General features: G+C 41.1%; 1 protein-coding gene across 1 annotated transcript; it reads left to right on the top strand.

Annotated features, from left to right (window-relative positions):
• Positions 1-5,095: 5,095 nt before the first annotated feature.
• LOC309508318 (uncharacterized protein) lies at positions 5,096-17,112 on the top strand (the record flags this gene model as incomplete). The annotated part of the gene is made up of 3 exons (XM_082182892.1): positions 5,096-5,138; positions 6,401-6,682; positions 16,220-17,112. Coding segments are annotated over exons 2-3 (951 nt in total), but the record flags the coding sequence as incomplete, so codon positions are not given.
• Positions 17,113-17,637: the final 525 nt, after the last annotated feature.

Here is a 17,637-nt window from a genome sequence, read left to right as displayed (position 1 = left end):
ATTGATGGAATTCGTTGAGAAAAACTTTGAATAATGGCTTATGATTGGAAAATTTACATTTATGAATATGAAATTTTACTAGGAGAAGTAAAAGATTTATAAAGTAAAATGATTTCTCAAAGTTTTTCTCCGTATTAATAAAACCAAATATAACATGTTTCCAAAATAAGGAAAAATGAGGGTACACAAAATCAATAATATATCTGCAAAAGTTCTTCCAAAACATTTTGGTATAGCTACAGTCCCAAAACAAGTGTACAGTAGTTTCATCTTGTGCATTACAGAAATCACATTTTATATCAATGTCAGGTTAAACTTTTTTTAGGTAACCTTTCACTGGATAGAATCTATATGAATTAATTTAAATGAGACTTCTCTGACTTTATTTACTATAAGGTATTTATGTGGCTATAACCAAACTTTTCTCCAGTCCACAATATCCACAAAATTGCTCCAATAGGTAATTACATAAGGTTTGGTAATAATATCTTTCTGAAAGAGAGCACAAATGGATCTATTGCTAGAATGTGGAACTAAACAAATCTTGCCCACCATTGTTTGAGTGGGATCAAAAATAGGTGGTGTGGTAAACAAAGTCCTGTCCAAACCTCTAAACAATGCAATAACACCTGTGGGAATAGCATCGAAAACGATGGCAAATTCTCTAGGCGTGACAGGAAATTTACATTTTTCCAGGAATTCGACATATGTAGGGTAGAGTGGGGGAAAACGCCCCCCTTAAGGAAAATGTGACATTACAGTGAAACAAAACATAAATGTGACTAGAATTGCCATCCCGGTTTTGAGTGACTATGGCAGGAGTTATTCACCAAATATTAAAATTGCTCAGCCTTCATAATTAATTAGTATTTTCACTGAAAATATTTTTGTACAAAGGGGGCGTTTTGCCCCAGCGGTGGGGTAAAACGCCCCCCAAGGTGGGGTAAAATGCCCCACCTTGGGGGCGTTTTACCCCACAAGCTACCCAGATAGCAAGCACATTTGGGCCGATTCCGGCTGAAATGCGTTACTGTCGGCTCAGTGTCGGCATCGGTGAAAAGATAATGGGCCAGAGTCGTGCCGACTGTGTACACAACACTTCTGGCTGGCATACGGCTTTTTATGAAGGGCCAGTGTCGGCTTAAAGCAGTTGTACTCGCGCTGGCTCATATACGACTTTTTATGAGTGGGCCAGTGTCGGCTAAAAGCAGTTGTACTCGCGCTGGCTCATATAGCAGCTACGGCGTTTTATGAGTGGGCCAGTGTCGGCTAAAAGCAGTTGTACTCGCGCTGGCTCATATACGGCGTTTTATGAGTGGGCCAGTGTTGGCTAAAAGCAGTTGTACTCGTGCTATAACTTACTCAGTATAGCTGTGTGTTTTTACCATCGGCCCGAGTTCGTTTTGTCACAAGCGGGCCACTTGAAAAAAAGGTTTGGGCGGTTAATTTAAATCCTGAGGAAGATCCTGCAGACGCAGACCAACGTTTTCGAGAGGAATCATTCATCTGAAAAACGAGTAAGTAATTTGTTGTTATAGTGCTGTTTGATGTATTAACGTTAATTGTCAAGATAAATATAGTGTTTTTTTATATATAACGGTTATATCTAACGTTAGATCAGATGTTTACGATGATAATACGTTACTTCAGAATATCCATTCGGTCCCGGAGATAGTGTTGATGAGCTACGGTCTCTTTTTAGGATAAATTTGAGGGTTTTTTTATTAGAAAAACTGCTGTGCTGTTGGCTGTTGATCAGTGCACTGGATTTTGGCTAATGAAATGATATTGAGTTATATTCCTGTGCTCAAATTTAGTCAGTCAATTCGTCATTTTCAACGAGTGATTAGTTCATAGGAGTCGAATCATAAGAGTCGGACTACGCTTTCGGCTCCATAGTTCTCTATACATGCGACTCTTTCTGATTTGATTCACTAACCTCTCAAAAGAGTCATTTATTTGTGAATCGAACTACATTGACCACAGTGTAGGCTACTACACCCGCGGAGACAACGTGTTGGCTACAATCTGAAATAAAAAATAAGATATATTTGGTTTTAACACTCCTGTGGGAACTCCGAAATGGAAAAGCGTTATAGATACATAAGAGAAGCTGCAAAATAAGTGCAGCTTCTTAATTCATTGTCTTTGCCACGTCTTGTGTTCTTGAATGTAGCGTAATCTGCTTTATTTTATTTATTTATTGCGTAATCTGCTTTAGAGCAGGTGCATTTTAGAGTTAAAGAAAAATTAAAGCGTATATCAGTGTGTAATGTTATTAAAATGGTAGTTCTTGACATTTTGCTGCAGAGGGGATGTTGACTTACAATGATTATGAACGCACTGTTTGGAATCTGACACTTTTTACAGATAATTTGGTAACACTACAATGGTTTCATTCGTTAATGTAGGTTTAACTACATTAGTTAAGATGGACTAAGAATGCACAATACTTAAAGCATTTATTAATCTTAGTTCATTTTCATTTTGACATTTGCTAATGCATTATTAAAATCAAAAGTTGTAGGCTATTTGTTAAGATTAGTCAATGCACTGTGAACTAATTTTTATTATACATTTTTATTGTATTTTTGTTAACTAATGTTAACAAAGATTAATAAATATACTGTAACAAATGTATTGTTCATTGGTAAAGTTAGTTAACACATTAACTAGCCTAATTTTAACAATTGAGACCTTATTGTAAAGTGTTACCGATATTTTAAACTGCTGTGTGAACTCTGGCAACAACATTTGTTAAACCTATGTGCTTAAACTAATGCTTAAGATTTAATATTGACCTCACAATATCTATTCCTTTATTTAAAAGATGCAGTTGAGAGAAACCCTCACAGCTAATGCTGCTGAGATGGAGATCGAGGGATCATGGACTGGCAGCAGATCGAGGGGCAGACACAAGATAAGTTTAAATCTATTTAAAAACACACACCTCTTTAACCTAGCATAAACATAACACACTCTCACATTTCTAAAATTCACATCTGTTAAAGGATTGTTAGGCTGCATAAATTCGGTCAACCAGAACCGGAAACACTTCCCATAACACTAAATGTACTTGTTACATCGTAAGAAGAATGGCATCTACGCTAATGTTAGTCTCTCTGTCTCAGTCTTATCCCAAGGTTACTGTATTCAGCCGGATCTAGTCCATATCCAGACCAGATGGTGGACCTGGACCCTCAGATGACCACAACAGCCCTGAATGCCAGACCAGAACATCACGACTAGATGAGACCTAGAAACAAACGGCGTGAAGACCCCTTTGACACAACAGTCCTCGGCACAGTCATCGGATCAGATCCACGAGAACCAGACCAGTCCTCCGCACAGACCCAACGGCCAGCTTCAACTCCCTTCAACTGAGGTTTTCACATTGGAGCTGTGAGTGTAAATTTTATTGTACAAGTACAAATATCTATTGTACAAGTTCACATCTACATGCTCTCGAGTTTTGCTACTCTTTTCCAACCTTCAAGCAAAAGGAGCTGAATAAAATACTCTGAATGATATCAATCCACAATCTGACTTGTGAAGCGGCCTGGATCCTAACACACACACCATGTTTGTTGTTTGATCAGAGGAGAACTGGCCCTTCGACTGAGCCTGTTTTTCTTTCTCCATTCTGTCACTGATGGACTCTGGCTTGCTTAGTTGGGGACACTTATTCTTAATAATATTGATCTGCCTGCATTAATAATGTCACCATTATATGAGAACTGAACTGAGCTGGACAATGACATCACTGTTTTCTGCAGAGCTGCTTAATAATGAAAATGAACTCTTTTTATAATTGATATACTTTATACAGTTATTGAACATAACTGAATCAACACTGAACTGAATTCAGCTGAACAATGACACTATTTTCTTTTTAGAGCAGCTTTACAGCCAAATTGAACTGTTGGCATCATTGATCATTGTCCTGTTTAACCCTGTAAAGCTGCTTTGAAACAGTCATTACTGTATATAGCGCTATATATTTAATGGTGACTTGACATTTGCAAAAGGAATTTATTTAGTGTTAAAGAGAGTGAAAGATAGTTTGTGTGTGAAAGAGTGATGTTTTTCTTTTAATCATATACAGTAAATATAATTTACTTATTATTTTGTAGTTTAAAAATTGTGTTGTAAATAAATGTTAATAGTGTAGGCTATTTGTTCATTGTTAATACATGCTTATATTAAAGTGTATTTGTTAATTTTATAATAAAAACCCTTAATCTTTTTAAATGGTTGAATTTGTGTTTCACTGCCAGTTTCTGGGCCACATCTGGCCCGGGGACCCAGCCGACTCTCAGCCAGTTCTGTCTTATAGTGCCTGGGCCAGACCTGGGCCATATCAATAAATGATAGTCATTTTACAGTGTCTGGGCCACATCTGGGCCAGAGTAGGTTGTTTGAGTCCGTTTTCAGTGTATTGCGCCAGTTTTGGGCCGGGGACCCAGCCAGAACTGGGCCAGAATTGAAGCAAGGATGAGGCCCAGAGGTGGGCCAGACAAATTTTGCTATGTGGGTATGAGTTAAAAAAATGTTTAATTTTTAAAATATAATTATATTCCTTATAAATAATATATGATCTCAAACTACGGACTTCACTATACATCTATCATACATCACTGCAATATCCTGCAGAACAATATTCTCTTAAACACTTATTTACTAATATCTGAAAATTATAGCATTTAACATGTAATCCTCTTCTCTTCAAATATGTCGCTGGTGTCAGCTTCTCCATAGTGATTTGTATATCCCCGTTATCAACGTAGTGCATAGCAACAGTAAAAATGTATCTTGACTACTTTTAGTGGTTATTTTGGGAAAAACAGGTGGGGGGCGTTTTACCCCAGGGGGGCGTTTTCCCCCACTCTACCCTATATAGACATCCATCATCATTAAAAAGATCACGTACTAACGTAATATTGTTATCATGCCATTTTTCAAAAAATAAGGATTTGTTTTTATAGAGAATATTATGATTGTTCCATATGAAATAAGTAAAGCTGAATCTGCGTGGCGTGCTTTGGAGGCAGATGACGTCACCGCTCGCTCGCGCCGTCTCTCTTCCCTCATTGAGAGTTTCAGCGACGAGTCTTCTGAGGCGAGGAGAGCAGTTCACGGTATTTCTTACATTTACTCAACCATCACACACACTTTATAGAGTTTGATTAAGCGACAGGCTCATTTCTGTATTGTTTTCATCGATCACAGCGATACTTGTGCGTCTTTTCTGGCGTCTTCCTTCTGAAATAAACATTTAGTGCAGCAGCAGCGAGCATGAGGAGAATATGTTGAGTTCATTCAGACCTGAGCGATGTTGTGTTCGTTTGTGTGATTGTCTCGATGTTTGGAGTGAGAACTGTTACTGAATGTCAAGTTAAAGTTTGATATCTGTGAGGGGAATCGATCCCAAGTGTTTCTGTTGCCGTTTTCATGTTTACCTTTCTTTATTATTGTCGACATTATCTTTGGCAGATTACATTTACTTATTAAAATTGATGTAGACACTTTATATTGCCCCTGTATGAGTAATGAATAAGCGGGAAATATGAAATCTATACACGCATGGGAATATAGTGAAGTTTAACACAGGAGACGTTAGGCTACATTTTCTTTATTTTTAAGAGTTTTATGATCATTGTCAATTTCTGTACAAATATAACATGTTAATGGAATTACTTTATTGCTATTAATATACATTATCAAGTCAAACTATATTTTCACATATTATGGTGTTGTAGTTGTTTGCCTGAAGAGGTTATTTATTTAATTATTTTGTTTTATTATTGATGATTTATCCATGTTATATTGTGAGAAATAACAGTATTGTCTTTCAGTAGAGCAGTTTTACAGGCTTTTGTCATGTATCCTGACTCAAATAATGTGTTTCTAACAGCAAACACTCAGAATAAAGTGAGATGATCTGCTGATGATCCTGAATGGCTTGTTGAATGAGTGTTGATAGTCTGAGGCTCATCAATATTAACAGATCTGCTGAAAACACTCTTTATTTCATGACAATAGTTCCTGTTTTCTCCTCATTTATTATGCTGATGTCTTCAGATCTCCTGTAAATGGTAATTTAGCCTAAAGCTCATTTCATGTCAACAGACTGAGGGTGTTGGCTACTATATGTACCTTTATTTCTGTTTTTATGATTTTAACTGTTTTTCTTACCATTATTTATATTTGGAAGAATTTAAATTATTAATATTATTTTCTATATTTCTAGATACCTGTATTTTAATGAAGAAGCAGAATAATGTTAGGATTAGCAATACAAATAGATGGATGTCTAATGAATAGATAGATAAATGCTTAGTGTCATGTATTATTAAAAAAACAAAAACAAAAACATAATTGATATTTTTGATTTTGGCAGATCAGCTCCTCCCACGCTGAAATACATCATCAGAAAAGCTCCTCCCACAGCAATCACATCATCAGAGAAGCTCCTCCCACTGCAATCACATCATCAGTGAAGCTCCGCCCACAGTAATTCCCCAATAAATGCTGAAAAATTCCCATCAGCTACAAGTGAAGACGAGCATCAGGAAGAGCTGAAATCTGCAAAGACTTGAGTTTATTAAAGAGCACAGTGAGAACATGAGTGATCCAGAACCCTGCAGAATGAAACACACTGAAGATCCTGAAGAACAAAGAGGTTGGTGTTTATTCTTCATTCATTCATGATGCTGAAGAACATTCATGTTAGAAACATTCAAGCACTTCATCACATTTAGATAAACAGTTCAACTTTGAAACGGTACAAAATGTTTTGGGTTTGAAGTTGCGAAGATCATTAGTCATTAACTTAGAGGACGCTAACACAACACCGTTCTAACAGAAAACCCTTAACGGCTGCCCATCCGCACAAAAAAGTGCCTAGTGTCTCGAGAACACACTCCCTGAAACAGGTTCGAAGGTGCAAACAATGATCCGTTTTCTCTGCGCAAACCTCTGAAACGCAAACCTGGGACAACGCACACGGCGTGCACATGCGCATCATGTGTTCGATCGATACTTATGTGCGTTTGAATATATAAGTGTGCAGGAGTGTAGTCCTTCACAAATAAACCCTCAAACAACTGTTTTATGCCTTAAAAACTTATAATACAGAAATTGTCGTCGCATCTGCATAGCCACGCAAACCGGAATTATCCAGACAACATTTTATCTGTATAGAGGTAAAGGAGGCCTTCCCAGAGGAGAGACTAGTGGACACTTCAGCACTGCGTTGTCGTCGTGTCCAGGCGAAGGTCCTTCATCAGATCTGGATACGCCCTGGATCCGGCAGGCTGCGGGAAAACCTCGGGATAAACAGAGAGACTAATAGACTAATATGTAGACGTCATCCTTCTTATGATGTACCAAGTACATCAGGATTTATGGGAAGTGTTCCTGGTTCCGGCTGGCCTAATCTATGCAGCCTAACGTTGAATTATAGAAGTCTATGATGTATTATGTGAATGCTATGTCAAAGAGATGTGTCTTTAGGCTAGCTTTGAACATACAGAGTGTGTCTGCTTCCCGGACAATGTTAGGAAGACTGTTCCAGAGTTTCGGTGCTAAATAGGAAAAGGATCTACCGCCAGCAGTGGATTTTGATATTCTAGGTATTTTCAACTGGCCGGAATTTTGAGATCGCAATAGACATGAAGGACTATAATGCGTTAAGAGCTCGCTCAAGTACTGCGGAGCTAAACCATTTAGTACTTTGTAAGTAATCAGCAATATTTTAAAATGTATGCAATGTTTAATAGGGAGCCAGTGCAGTGTTGACAGAACTGGGCTAATATGGTCGTACTTCCTGGTTCTGGTAAGAACTCGAGCTGCTGCGTTTTAACCTAGCTGTAGTTTGTTTATTAAGCGTACAGGGCAACCACCCAGTAGAGCATTACAATAATCTAGCCTTGAGGTCATGAACGCATGAACTAACTGTTCCGCATTTGTCAATGAGAGCATATGACGTAATTTAGATATATTTTCAAGATGGAAAAATGTGGTTTTACAGATAATAGACACGTGTCTTTCAAAAGCTAACCGACGACGAAGACTTGACAGAGCAGCCATCAAGTGTTAGACAGTATTCTAGGTTATTATGTGAGGAAGTTTTTTGTCCAATAATTAGAATCTCTGTTTTTTTCAGAATTAAGTAGAAGGAAATTACTAGTCATCCAGTTTTTTATGTCTGTGTTATGACTGACTCAGGGCCATAACAATAGATTGGAGACCATGCCACAAACAAACAGTGCAAAACATAAGTTTATTGTGTAAATAGCACAAATTTAAACAACAGAACCAAATATGGAGTGTGAACGTCAGTATCAGTAGTGTAGGGCAGGTGCAAGTGTTGAGTGTAAAAATAAAAGACAAACCTAAATAAACTTAAATGTGCATCTGTGTAAAATCCTGGCGTCCCGAGCGAGGCGTGAACCCGGACAGGCCACAACAGAGCAGCGTTCGAGCCTTTAGCCACCAGACCAGAGCAGGAAGAAAGAGATCAATGCAGCAGAGAAGCTCCTATTTAAACACCAACTTCCCAGGTGACCGCAATTAGGCCTGAAAGAGAGGAGGCGCAGGAGAATGACCAGAAAAAGGCCAAGGGCCAGAACAATCTGCTATGCATCAATTTTGTGAATTGGTAAGTTTCGACTGGGCGTGAAGAAATATAGAGCTGAGTATCGTCAGCATAACAGTGAAAATGAATGCCATGCTTCCTAATGATATCTCCTAATGCTGCGTTCACACCGGACGCGAATAGCGCGTCAAATTCGCGCCTGCCGCGTCTAGTTTGACGTTTGACCACATGTGTACATTCGCGTGTCAAGAGCGAGATTGACGCGCGTAAAAACAAAAGTTTGAAGCGACATTTACGCGCGTCAGAGGCGAAAGTTTCGAAACCCGTTGGCGGCCATCTTTTTTAGATGTTTATCGAGCATTAGCATTAGCATTAATCGAGAGAGTCACCGCTCGTATATGCTCTGGAGAGCAGAAACAGCTGCGTAGGGGACATCGTCGCTGTACTCGGGTCCACCAGACTCTCCGGAGGGTTTCAGGAGTTTCACAATTTGGTCCAGGACCTAGGTTTGGTGGACCTAACGGTGAGGACGCTGACGAGGACAGCGTAGGCCGTATAAGGCCTCGGCCTCGAGTGGTCGCTGCCTGACGAGCCCGCGCTGTACAGCCCGGCGCGAGGTTCACCCTCGCCCGCACCCACCTAATCTGTCATTTATTTTTGTTTTGATAATAAATGGAGCCAGCCTCCAAAAGTGAAACCTGTGATTTTTGTTTTAGTTTGTATACACTAAATTGTATTTGTTGTCTTCACATTAGATTAATAATGTTTCATATAGATATGGAATAAATTGCATTCAATACAAAATGAGTATCTCTCATATATTGAAATCGAGTTTTTATGTGAAAGATTTGCTTTGTTGTGCATTTTAGTCATATTACAAAATAATGTATTGACATAAACATAAAATAACATTATAAACTGTCACTTCACCACGTGACAGCAGCAAGCAGCTGAAGCAGGCTTCTGATTGGTTAACGCGGCGCGAATTGACGCAGAAGTTCAGATATTTCAACTCGGGCGGCAGACGCGAATTCGCGTCAAACACGAGAATGCACAAAAAGCACTACATAAAACATTCGCGCGTAACGCGCTTAACGCACCAGACGCTCAATTCGCGCGAACTTGACGCGCGAATGAGGCGTATTCGCGTCTACCGCGCCGCGCTCTACGCCTCATTCGCGCCGCAGGAATTTTTTACGCGCGTAACGCGTCTTTGCATTGACTTAACATTGAAATCACTCGCGCCTGACGCGCAATTCGCGTCCGGTGTGAACGCACCATAAGGGTAGCATGTACAGAGTGAACAGTAACGGTCCTAGTACTGAGCCTTGTGGTACACCATACTGAACTTGTGATCGATTAGACATCTCTTTATTTACTGCTACAAACTGATAATGGTCAGATAAGTATGATTTAAACCATGCCTGTGCAATTCCACTAATGCCAACATAATGTTCAAGTCTATTTAAAAGGATGTTGTGGTCAATAGTATCAAATGCAGCACTAAGATCGAGTAACACCAAGAGAGATACAACCACGATCGGATGATAAGAGCAAATCATTTGTGACTCTAATGAGAGGAGTCTCTGTACTATGGTACGGTCTAAATCCTGATTGAATATCCTCGCAGATATCATTTCTTTCTAAAAAGGAACATAGTTATGAAGATACTGTCATTTCTAGTATTTTTGGCAGAAAAGGTAGATTTGAGATTGGCTTATAATTGACTAATTCTGTAGGATCAAGTTTGCGTTTTTTTTAACAAGCGGTTTAATCAAAGCCAGCTTAAAAGCTTTTGGTACATATCCTAATGACAAAGAGGAATAAATGACATTAAGAAGAGGATCTATGACCTATGGAAACAAATCTTTCATTAGCTTAGTTGGCATTGAGTCTAACATACATGTTTTCGAACTGGGTTCTGCAGTCTGGCAGAATGAAGACAACGTCATTCCTCATCCCCGTCCATCCGACAGAGGGATATTCCGAGGACTCCTGGATTGGCCCGCCAAATTGTGGTAGATTTTTCCCCTATTCCTATGAATATCTATACTCAAGTGTGTCTCCAACCGACGCCTGGCCCTGAGTTTCTCTAGCTCCGTATCAGTCGACAACTGGCTTAGAGTTCCTATATACTGTACCTATACTCGAGCGTGTCTTCAGTCGACGCCTGGCCCTGAGTTTCTCTAGCTCTGTATCTGTCGGCAACTGGCTTAGAGTTCCTATATACTGTACCTATACTCGAGTGTGTCTCCAGTCGACGCCTGGCCCTGAGTTTCTCTAGCTCTGTATCAGTCGACAACTGGCTTAGAGTTCCTATATACTGTACCTATACTCGAGCGTGTCTTCAGTCGACGCCTGGCCCTGAGTTTCTCTAGCTCTGTATCTGTCGGCAACTGGCTTAGAGTTCCTATATACTGTACCTATACTCAAGTGTGTCTCCAACCGACGCCTGGCCCTGAATTTCTCTAGCTCCGTATCAGTCGACAACTGGCTTAGAGTTCCTATATACTGTACCTATACTCGAGCGTGTCTTCAGTCGACGCCTGGCCCTGAGTTTCTCTAGCTCTGTATCTGTCGGCAACTGGCTTAGAGTTCCTATATACTGTACCTATACTCGAGTGTGTCTCCAGTCGACGCCTGGCCCTGAGTTTCTCTAGCTCTGTATCAGTCGACAACTGGCTTAGAGTTCTTATATACCTATACTCGAGCGCGTCTTCAGTCGACGCCTGGCCCCAAGTTCTAATCCTATACTCTAGCGCGTCTACTCATCGACGTCCTGCTCAGAGTTCTAACTCTAACTTGTTAACCTAACTAACTTGCTGCAGCACTAATAAACAGACTTCAGACAATGCCTTTGAATATGCTTTAATTACGGCTGGGAGTCCTCTAACAATTCTCAGAGAATCCCAACCAAAAAGAAGAATACATCAGGTTTTATAGGATAAAGACAGACACAACAATAAGATCAAGTGACTAACTCATGACTTTATCATGTCATCTTCTATAAATCTGATTGGTTAAATTGGTAAGAACAATTACCAATTACCAAACAATTACCCCCCTCCCTTTACCCTCTTTTACTGGCATTAGAAAAATTCTCTCAAATCATCACTTTTAAATTTGCTTTAATGTCAGGCGCTCTGGCTCCCAGCAAACATGTGACTATGGTGGCTGGTGTCTTTATTTTCACGTTCCGTGTGATAGAATCGCCAATAATTAGGGCACATTCAACAGGATTCTCAGCGGGTGTTTCACTGAGTGGGGAGAATCTATTTGAAGTTGTAATCTGAACGGAAGAGCGGTGTTTTGTCCCACGACTACAGAATCAGAATCAGAATCAGAAAGAGCTTTATTGCCAAGTATGCTTGCGCATACGAGGAATTTGTCTTGGTGACAGTAGCTTCCAGTACACATACAATATAAAGTGACAAGACAAGTGACAAGTAACATAGGTATAAATAAAATAAAAAAATAGAAAAAATAAAAATAAAATAAAAATAAAAGATTATAAATTATAAATATATATAAAGTTATAAGGTGCTATAATGAAATGTCTGAGGGAAGTATTGCACATGTTTGTTCCACAGTAGGGGAACATTTAAGTGTTCATGAGGTAGATGGCCTGGGGAAAGAAACTTTTCCTGTGTCTGGTTGTTTTTGTGCTCGGTGCTCTGTAGCGTCGACCAGACGGTAACAGTTCAAACAGAAAGTGTGCTGGGTGTGACGGGTCCAGAGTGATTTTGCGAGCCCTTTTACTCACTCTGGATGAGTGCAGTACTTTGAGTGTGGGAAGGGTAGTGCCAGTGATTCGCTCAGCAGTCCGAACTATCCGCTGTAGTCTACGGAGGTCGGTTTTGGTAGCAGAGCCAAACCAGACGGTGATGGAAGTGCAGAGGATGGACTGGATGACAGCTGAGTAGAACTGTACGAGCAGCTCCTGTGGCAGGTTGAATTTCCTCAGCTGACGCAGGAAGTACAGTCTCTGTTGGGCTTTCTTCACAATAGAGTCTATGTGAGTGTCCCACTTCAGATCCTGAGAGATGGTGGTGCCCAGGAACCTGAATGACTCTACTGCAGTCACAGTGCTGTCCATGATGGTGAGTGAAGGGAGTGCAGGGGGGTTTCTCCTGAAGTCCACGATCATCTCCACTGTTTTGAGCGTGTTCAGCTCCAGGTTGTTATAACTGCACCAAAGAGCCAGCTGCTCCACCTCCTGTCTGTACGCAGACTCGTCACCGTTCCGGATGAGTCCGATAACAGTAGTGTCGTCCGCAAACTTCAGGAGCTTGACAGAGGTGTCTTTAGAGGTGCAGTCATTTGTGTACAGGGAGAAGAGCAGTGGTGAGAGAACACATCCCTGTGGAGCACCGGTGCTGATGGTGCGGCTGTCGGACGTGATTTTGCCCATTCTGACTAGCTGTTGTCTGTCTGTCAGAAAGCTGGTGATCCATTGACAGATGGAGCTAGGGACAGAGAGCTGGGTCAGTTTGGTCTGGAGCAGTGATGGGACGATGGTGTTGAAGGCAGAACTAAAGTCCACGAACAGAATCCTTGCATAGGTCCCTGGTTTGTCCAGATGTTGTAGGGTGTAATGCAGTCCCATATTGACCACATCATCCACAGACCGGTTTGCTCTGTAGGCAAACTGCAGGGGGTCCAGCAAGGGTCCAGTGATGTCCTTCAGATATGCTAACACCAGTCTTTCGAATGACTTCATGGCCACAGATGTTAAGGCAACAGGTCTGTAGTCATTGAGTCCTGTGATCTTTGGTTTCTTCGGGATTGGGATGATGGTGGAGCGTTTAAAGCAGAGAGGGACTTTGCACTGCTCCAGTGATCTGTTGAAGATCAGTGAGAAGATAGAGGCCAGCTGGTCAGCGCAGGTTTTCAGACAGGCTGGTGAAACACCGTCTGGGCCTGGTGCTTTCCTTCTCTTCTGTTTCCTGAAGATCTGACGCACATTATCCTCACTGATCTGAAGTGCAGGGGGGGAGGGGAGGGGGATGGCTGGAGGTGTTGATGGCTGTGTAGAGAGATGGTCAGGGCGGGTATGGGGTGTCTGATCGGGGGTCTCAAATCTACAGTAAAAGACATTCAGCTCGTTCGCAAGATGCTTGTTGCTGTCGATGCTGGGGGATGGTGTCTTGTAGTTGGTAATGTCTTTCAGGCCTTTCCACACTGATGCAGGGTCGTTGGAGGAAAACTGGTTTTCCAGCTTTTTGGCATAGCTCTTCTTAGCCACTTCAATCTCCTTTGTCAGTGTGTTCCTGGCCTGATTATACAAGATCCTATCCCCACTCCTGTAGGCATCTTCTTTGACCTGACGAAGCTGTCTGAGTTTTGGTGTGAACCATGGTTTATCATTGTTGAATGATAAGTAAGTCCTGGTAGGGATGCATAAATCCTCACAGAAACTGATGTATGATGTTACAGTCTCTGTGAGCTCGTCCAGATCGCTGGCAGCAGCTTCAAAAACACTCCAGTCAGTGCATTCAAAACAGGCTTGTAAGACCTGCTCTGTGTCGTTGGTCCATCTCTTTACAGTCCTTATTACTGGCTTAGCAGTTTTAAGTTTTTGCCTGTAAGTTGGTAGAAGATGAACCAGGCAGTGATCGGAAAGTCCTAGAGCTGCTCTGGCGATGGAGCGATATGCATCCTTTGTTGTGGTGTAGCAATGGTCCAAAATATTATTGTCTCTGGTGGGGCATGTAATGTGCTGTTTGAATTTAGGCAGTTCACGTGTGAGTTTTGCCTGATTAAAGTCTCCGAGAATGATAAGAACAGAGTCCGGGTGTTGTTGTTCTGTTTCTGTGATCAGATCAGCCAGCTGTTGCAGCGCCGTACTCACGTGTGCTTGCGGTGGAATGTAAACACTGATGAGAACGAGCGAGGAAAACTCCCGCGGCGAGTAGAACGGCTTACAGTTAATGAAAAGCACTTCCACATCAGGACAGCACATCTTCCTTAACACAGTTACATCAGTACACCACCTTCTGTTGATGTAAAAGCATGTCCCACCACCGCGCGTTTTCCCCGTTGACTCCATATCGCGATCCGCTCTGAACAGCTGAAAGTCCGGTAGATGTAACGCGCTGTCCGGAATGGCTTCGTTCAGCCAGGTTTCCGTGAAACACAGAGCAGCAGAGTTGGTAAAGTCCTTGTTTTTGCGTGAGAGCAGAAGTAGTTCGTCCATTTTGTTAGGGAGAGAGCGGACATTCGCCAGATGGATGCTAGGCAGCGCCGTTCTGAATCCGCGCTGCCTGAGCTTAACGAGTGTGCCGGCTCGCTTCCCACGCCTGCGCGTCTTATACTGTTTCCACAGTGCAGCGGCGCAACCGACGACAATGTTCCGCAAAACGCCAGAAGAATCAAAAACTGGTTGGTGATCAGTTGGTGTGCACTGCCGAATGTTCAGCAGTTCGTCCCTGGTATAACTGATAGTGAATGACAAACATAAAACAGGACAAACTAACAAAAACAGTGTAACAACTGGAGAGCTCAACACCGAGGCAGCCATCCGCGGCGCCATCTTGGATAGTGAGCCAAGTGTCGTACCGTCGTACAGTGTCGTACCGTCACCCAATTGCCCTGCTGCACGGCCTCTACTACAGCCGGGACCCAACAATGTACAGTGTTCACGAAGCTAATCGCATCCAAAGCTGTATCTAAAGCCCTTTCACTCTTACTATCCTCAATTAAAGTTTGGATACATGTGTAACGACTGAGACAAGTCAGACACAAGTATTTGTTATAGTTTAACAAATGATAATGAACAAATGAAATGAACAAAAGAACTCACTCTTGGATCTGTGGCCGCATCCCCCCAAACAGGGCAAGAAGATCTTGATTACAATGACCACGATCAGGTAAGTTGGTTTTATGACTCTTAGCAATGTGAACAAGGCCCCTGCTACAAATCCTACAGATATAAGAACAAACTCTCCTGCATTAATTTATCGAAGAACTGATTAACATGAAATTAACATGCATTCCAGAACATTTTTGTAAATGATTTACTGTCTTGTGTTGTCTTTTAATACTATTATCTGTTGATACTATTATCTCTTTGATACTATGTATTTTATTATAGAAACCAACAGTCAACGTAACCTCACGCATACCATGTTTGGTCTCTATAAATTAGTACTTTGAACATCGAAATGATTGTGTACATGATATGCCGATAGCTGTGCAACATATTAGTATTACAAGAATCTTTCTTAGTTTCATCATCAGACACCAATCCAGCGTGCCATTGCAAATGAGCACGCTTAGAACAAAGACTCATAAATCCTCCCCACAGAGGAAACTCTCGCTTAGAAATTCTCCCTTTCTTATTGGTTGAGCCAGCCCTGCAAGGTGTGACCTTTGTCAAGCTTTAAAGGGCCTCTTCGCTAGCCCTTCTCTCTCTTCTCTGCTGGCCTCAACTGCTGCTCCTTCAAGTTGATACTGTGGGGGACCAAGGGCCCAAGAATTATATTTTAATGTTAATGGTTGTATCAGTGAGTTCAGGACTACATCAGGACTCAATTTCATGTCCTTTCACTTTATATTTCTCTCTTTGAATTATTTTTAATTTCTGAAAATTAAATTTAATATTTTTTTCTTTCATGTCAGACCTGATGGAAGAGAGCGAGGAGAGTGAAGAACTGAGTGAAGTGGAGGAGGAACATCATGTCAAACCTGGAGTAAAACCTCTGAGTCGCTCAAAGACTAAAAAGACATTTTTAAAGAAAAGAAAAGCCAAGAAATCTTTCACCTGCACTCAGTGTGGGAAGAGTTTCACAACCAAACAAAGTCTTGAGATTCACATGAGAATTCACACCGGAGTGAAGCCGTTCACATGTGATCAATGTGGAAAGAGTTTCAGTCGATCATCATCCCTTAATGTTCACATGAGGATCCACACCGGAGAGAAGCCGTTCACATGTGATCAATGTGGAAAGAGTTTCAGTCATTTATCATCCCTTAATGTTCACATGATGATCCACAACGGAGAGAAGCCGTTCTCATGTGATCAGTGCGGCAAAACATTTCTTAGTGCATCAGACCTGAAGACACACCTGAGAGTTCATATGAAGGAGAAGCCACATTCATGTTCTGTGTGTGGAAAGAGTTTTTCAGTGCTGCAATATTTACATAGACATGAGAAAACTCACACTGGTGTGAGAGAGTACATGTGCTTTGAGTGTGAGAAGACTTTCACTACAGAAAACTGTTTAAAACAGCACCAGAGAATTCACACTGGAGAAAAACCTTACAAGTGTTCACACTGTGACAAGAGATTCAGTCAGCCTTCATCTCTGAAAAAACATGAGATGAACCACACTGGAGAGAAGCCACACACGTGTGATCAGTGTGGAAAGAGTTTTGTTTTTAAATGTGACGTGAAGATACACATGAGAGTTCACACCGGAGAGAAGCCGTTCTCATGTGATCAATGTGGCAAAACATTTCTTATTTCATCAAACCTGAAGACACACCTGAGAGTTCATACGAAGGAGAAGCCGCATTCACTCAGATTCAGTCACTCATCATCTCTGAAAACACATGAGAGGATCCACACTGGAGAAAAACCTTACAAGTGTGATCAGTGCGGAAAGAGTTTCTCTTTTAAAACTCACCTGAAGCGACACATGAAGATCCATGCAGAGGAGAAACCACTTAAGCACAGTCTGAGATCACTGTAAGTAGTTCATTTACTTTAAACTTTTTATTTGTCCCCGTAGAGCAATTAGTTCTGCAGCAAGAAATAGACACAGGACAGACACAAATGCACAAATACAAGACCGAAATACATAAAATACTTAATGTTACAGGCTCTGGTTGTACAACAAAAGAATTGAGAAGATAAATAAATAAAATAGGCCAAAGTGCTCCATTTCTGCAATAGATAAATAGATACGTAGGCCTCCAATTCGACAGCCATATGTTAAAAAGAAACATCTGACAATGTTCATCATAAAAATAATATAGCAACACAAGGGAACATTTCCATAACAATCAACATTTCATCAACAACATCATCAACATCA

This window comes from Leuciscus leuciscus (assembly GCF_965113295.1).
Source record: "Leuciscus leuciscus genome assembly, chromosome: 1".
NCBI classification, from domain to species: domain Eukaryota; kingdom Metazoa; phylum Chordata; class Actinopteri; order Cypriniformes; family Leuciscidae; genus Leuciscus; species Leuciscus leuciscus.
The sequence above is the reverse complement of the archived record's forward strand: the minus strand, read 5'-3'. Positions and strand labels throughout refer to the sequence as shown.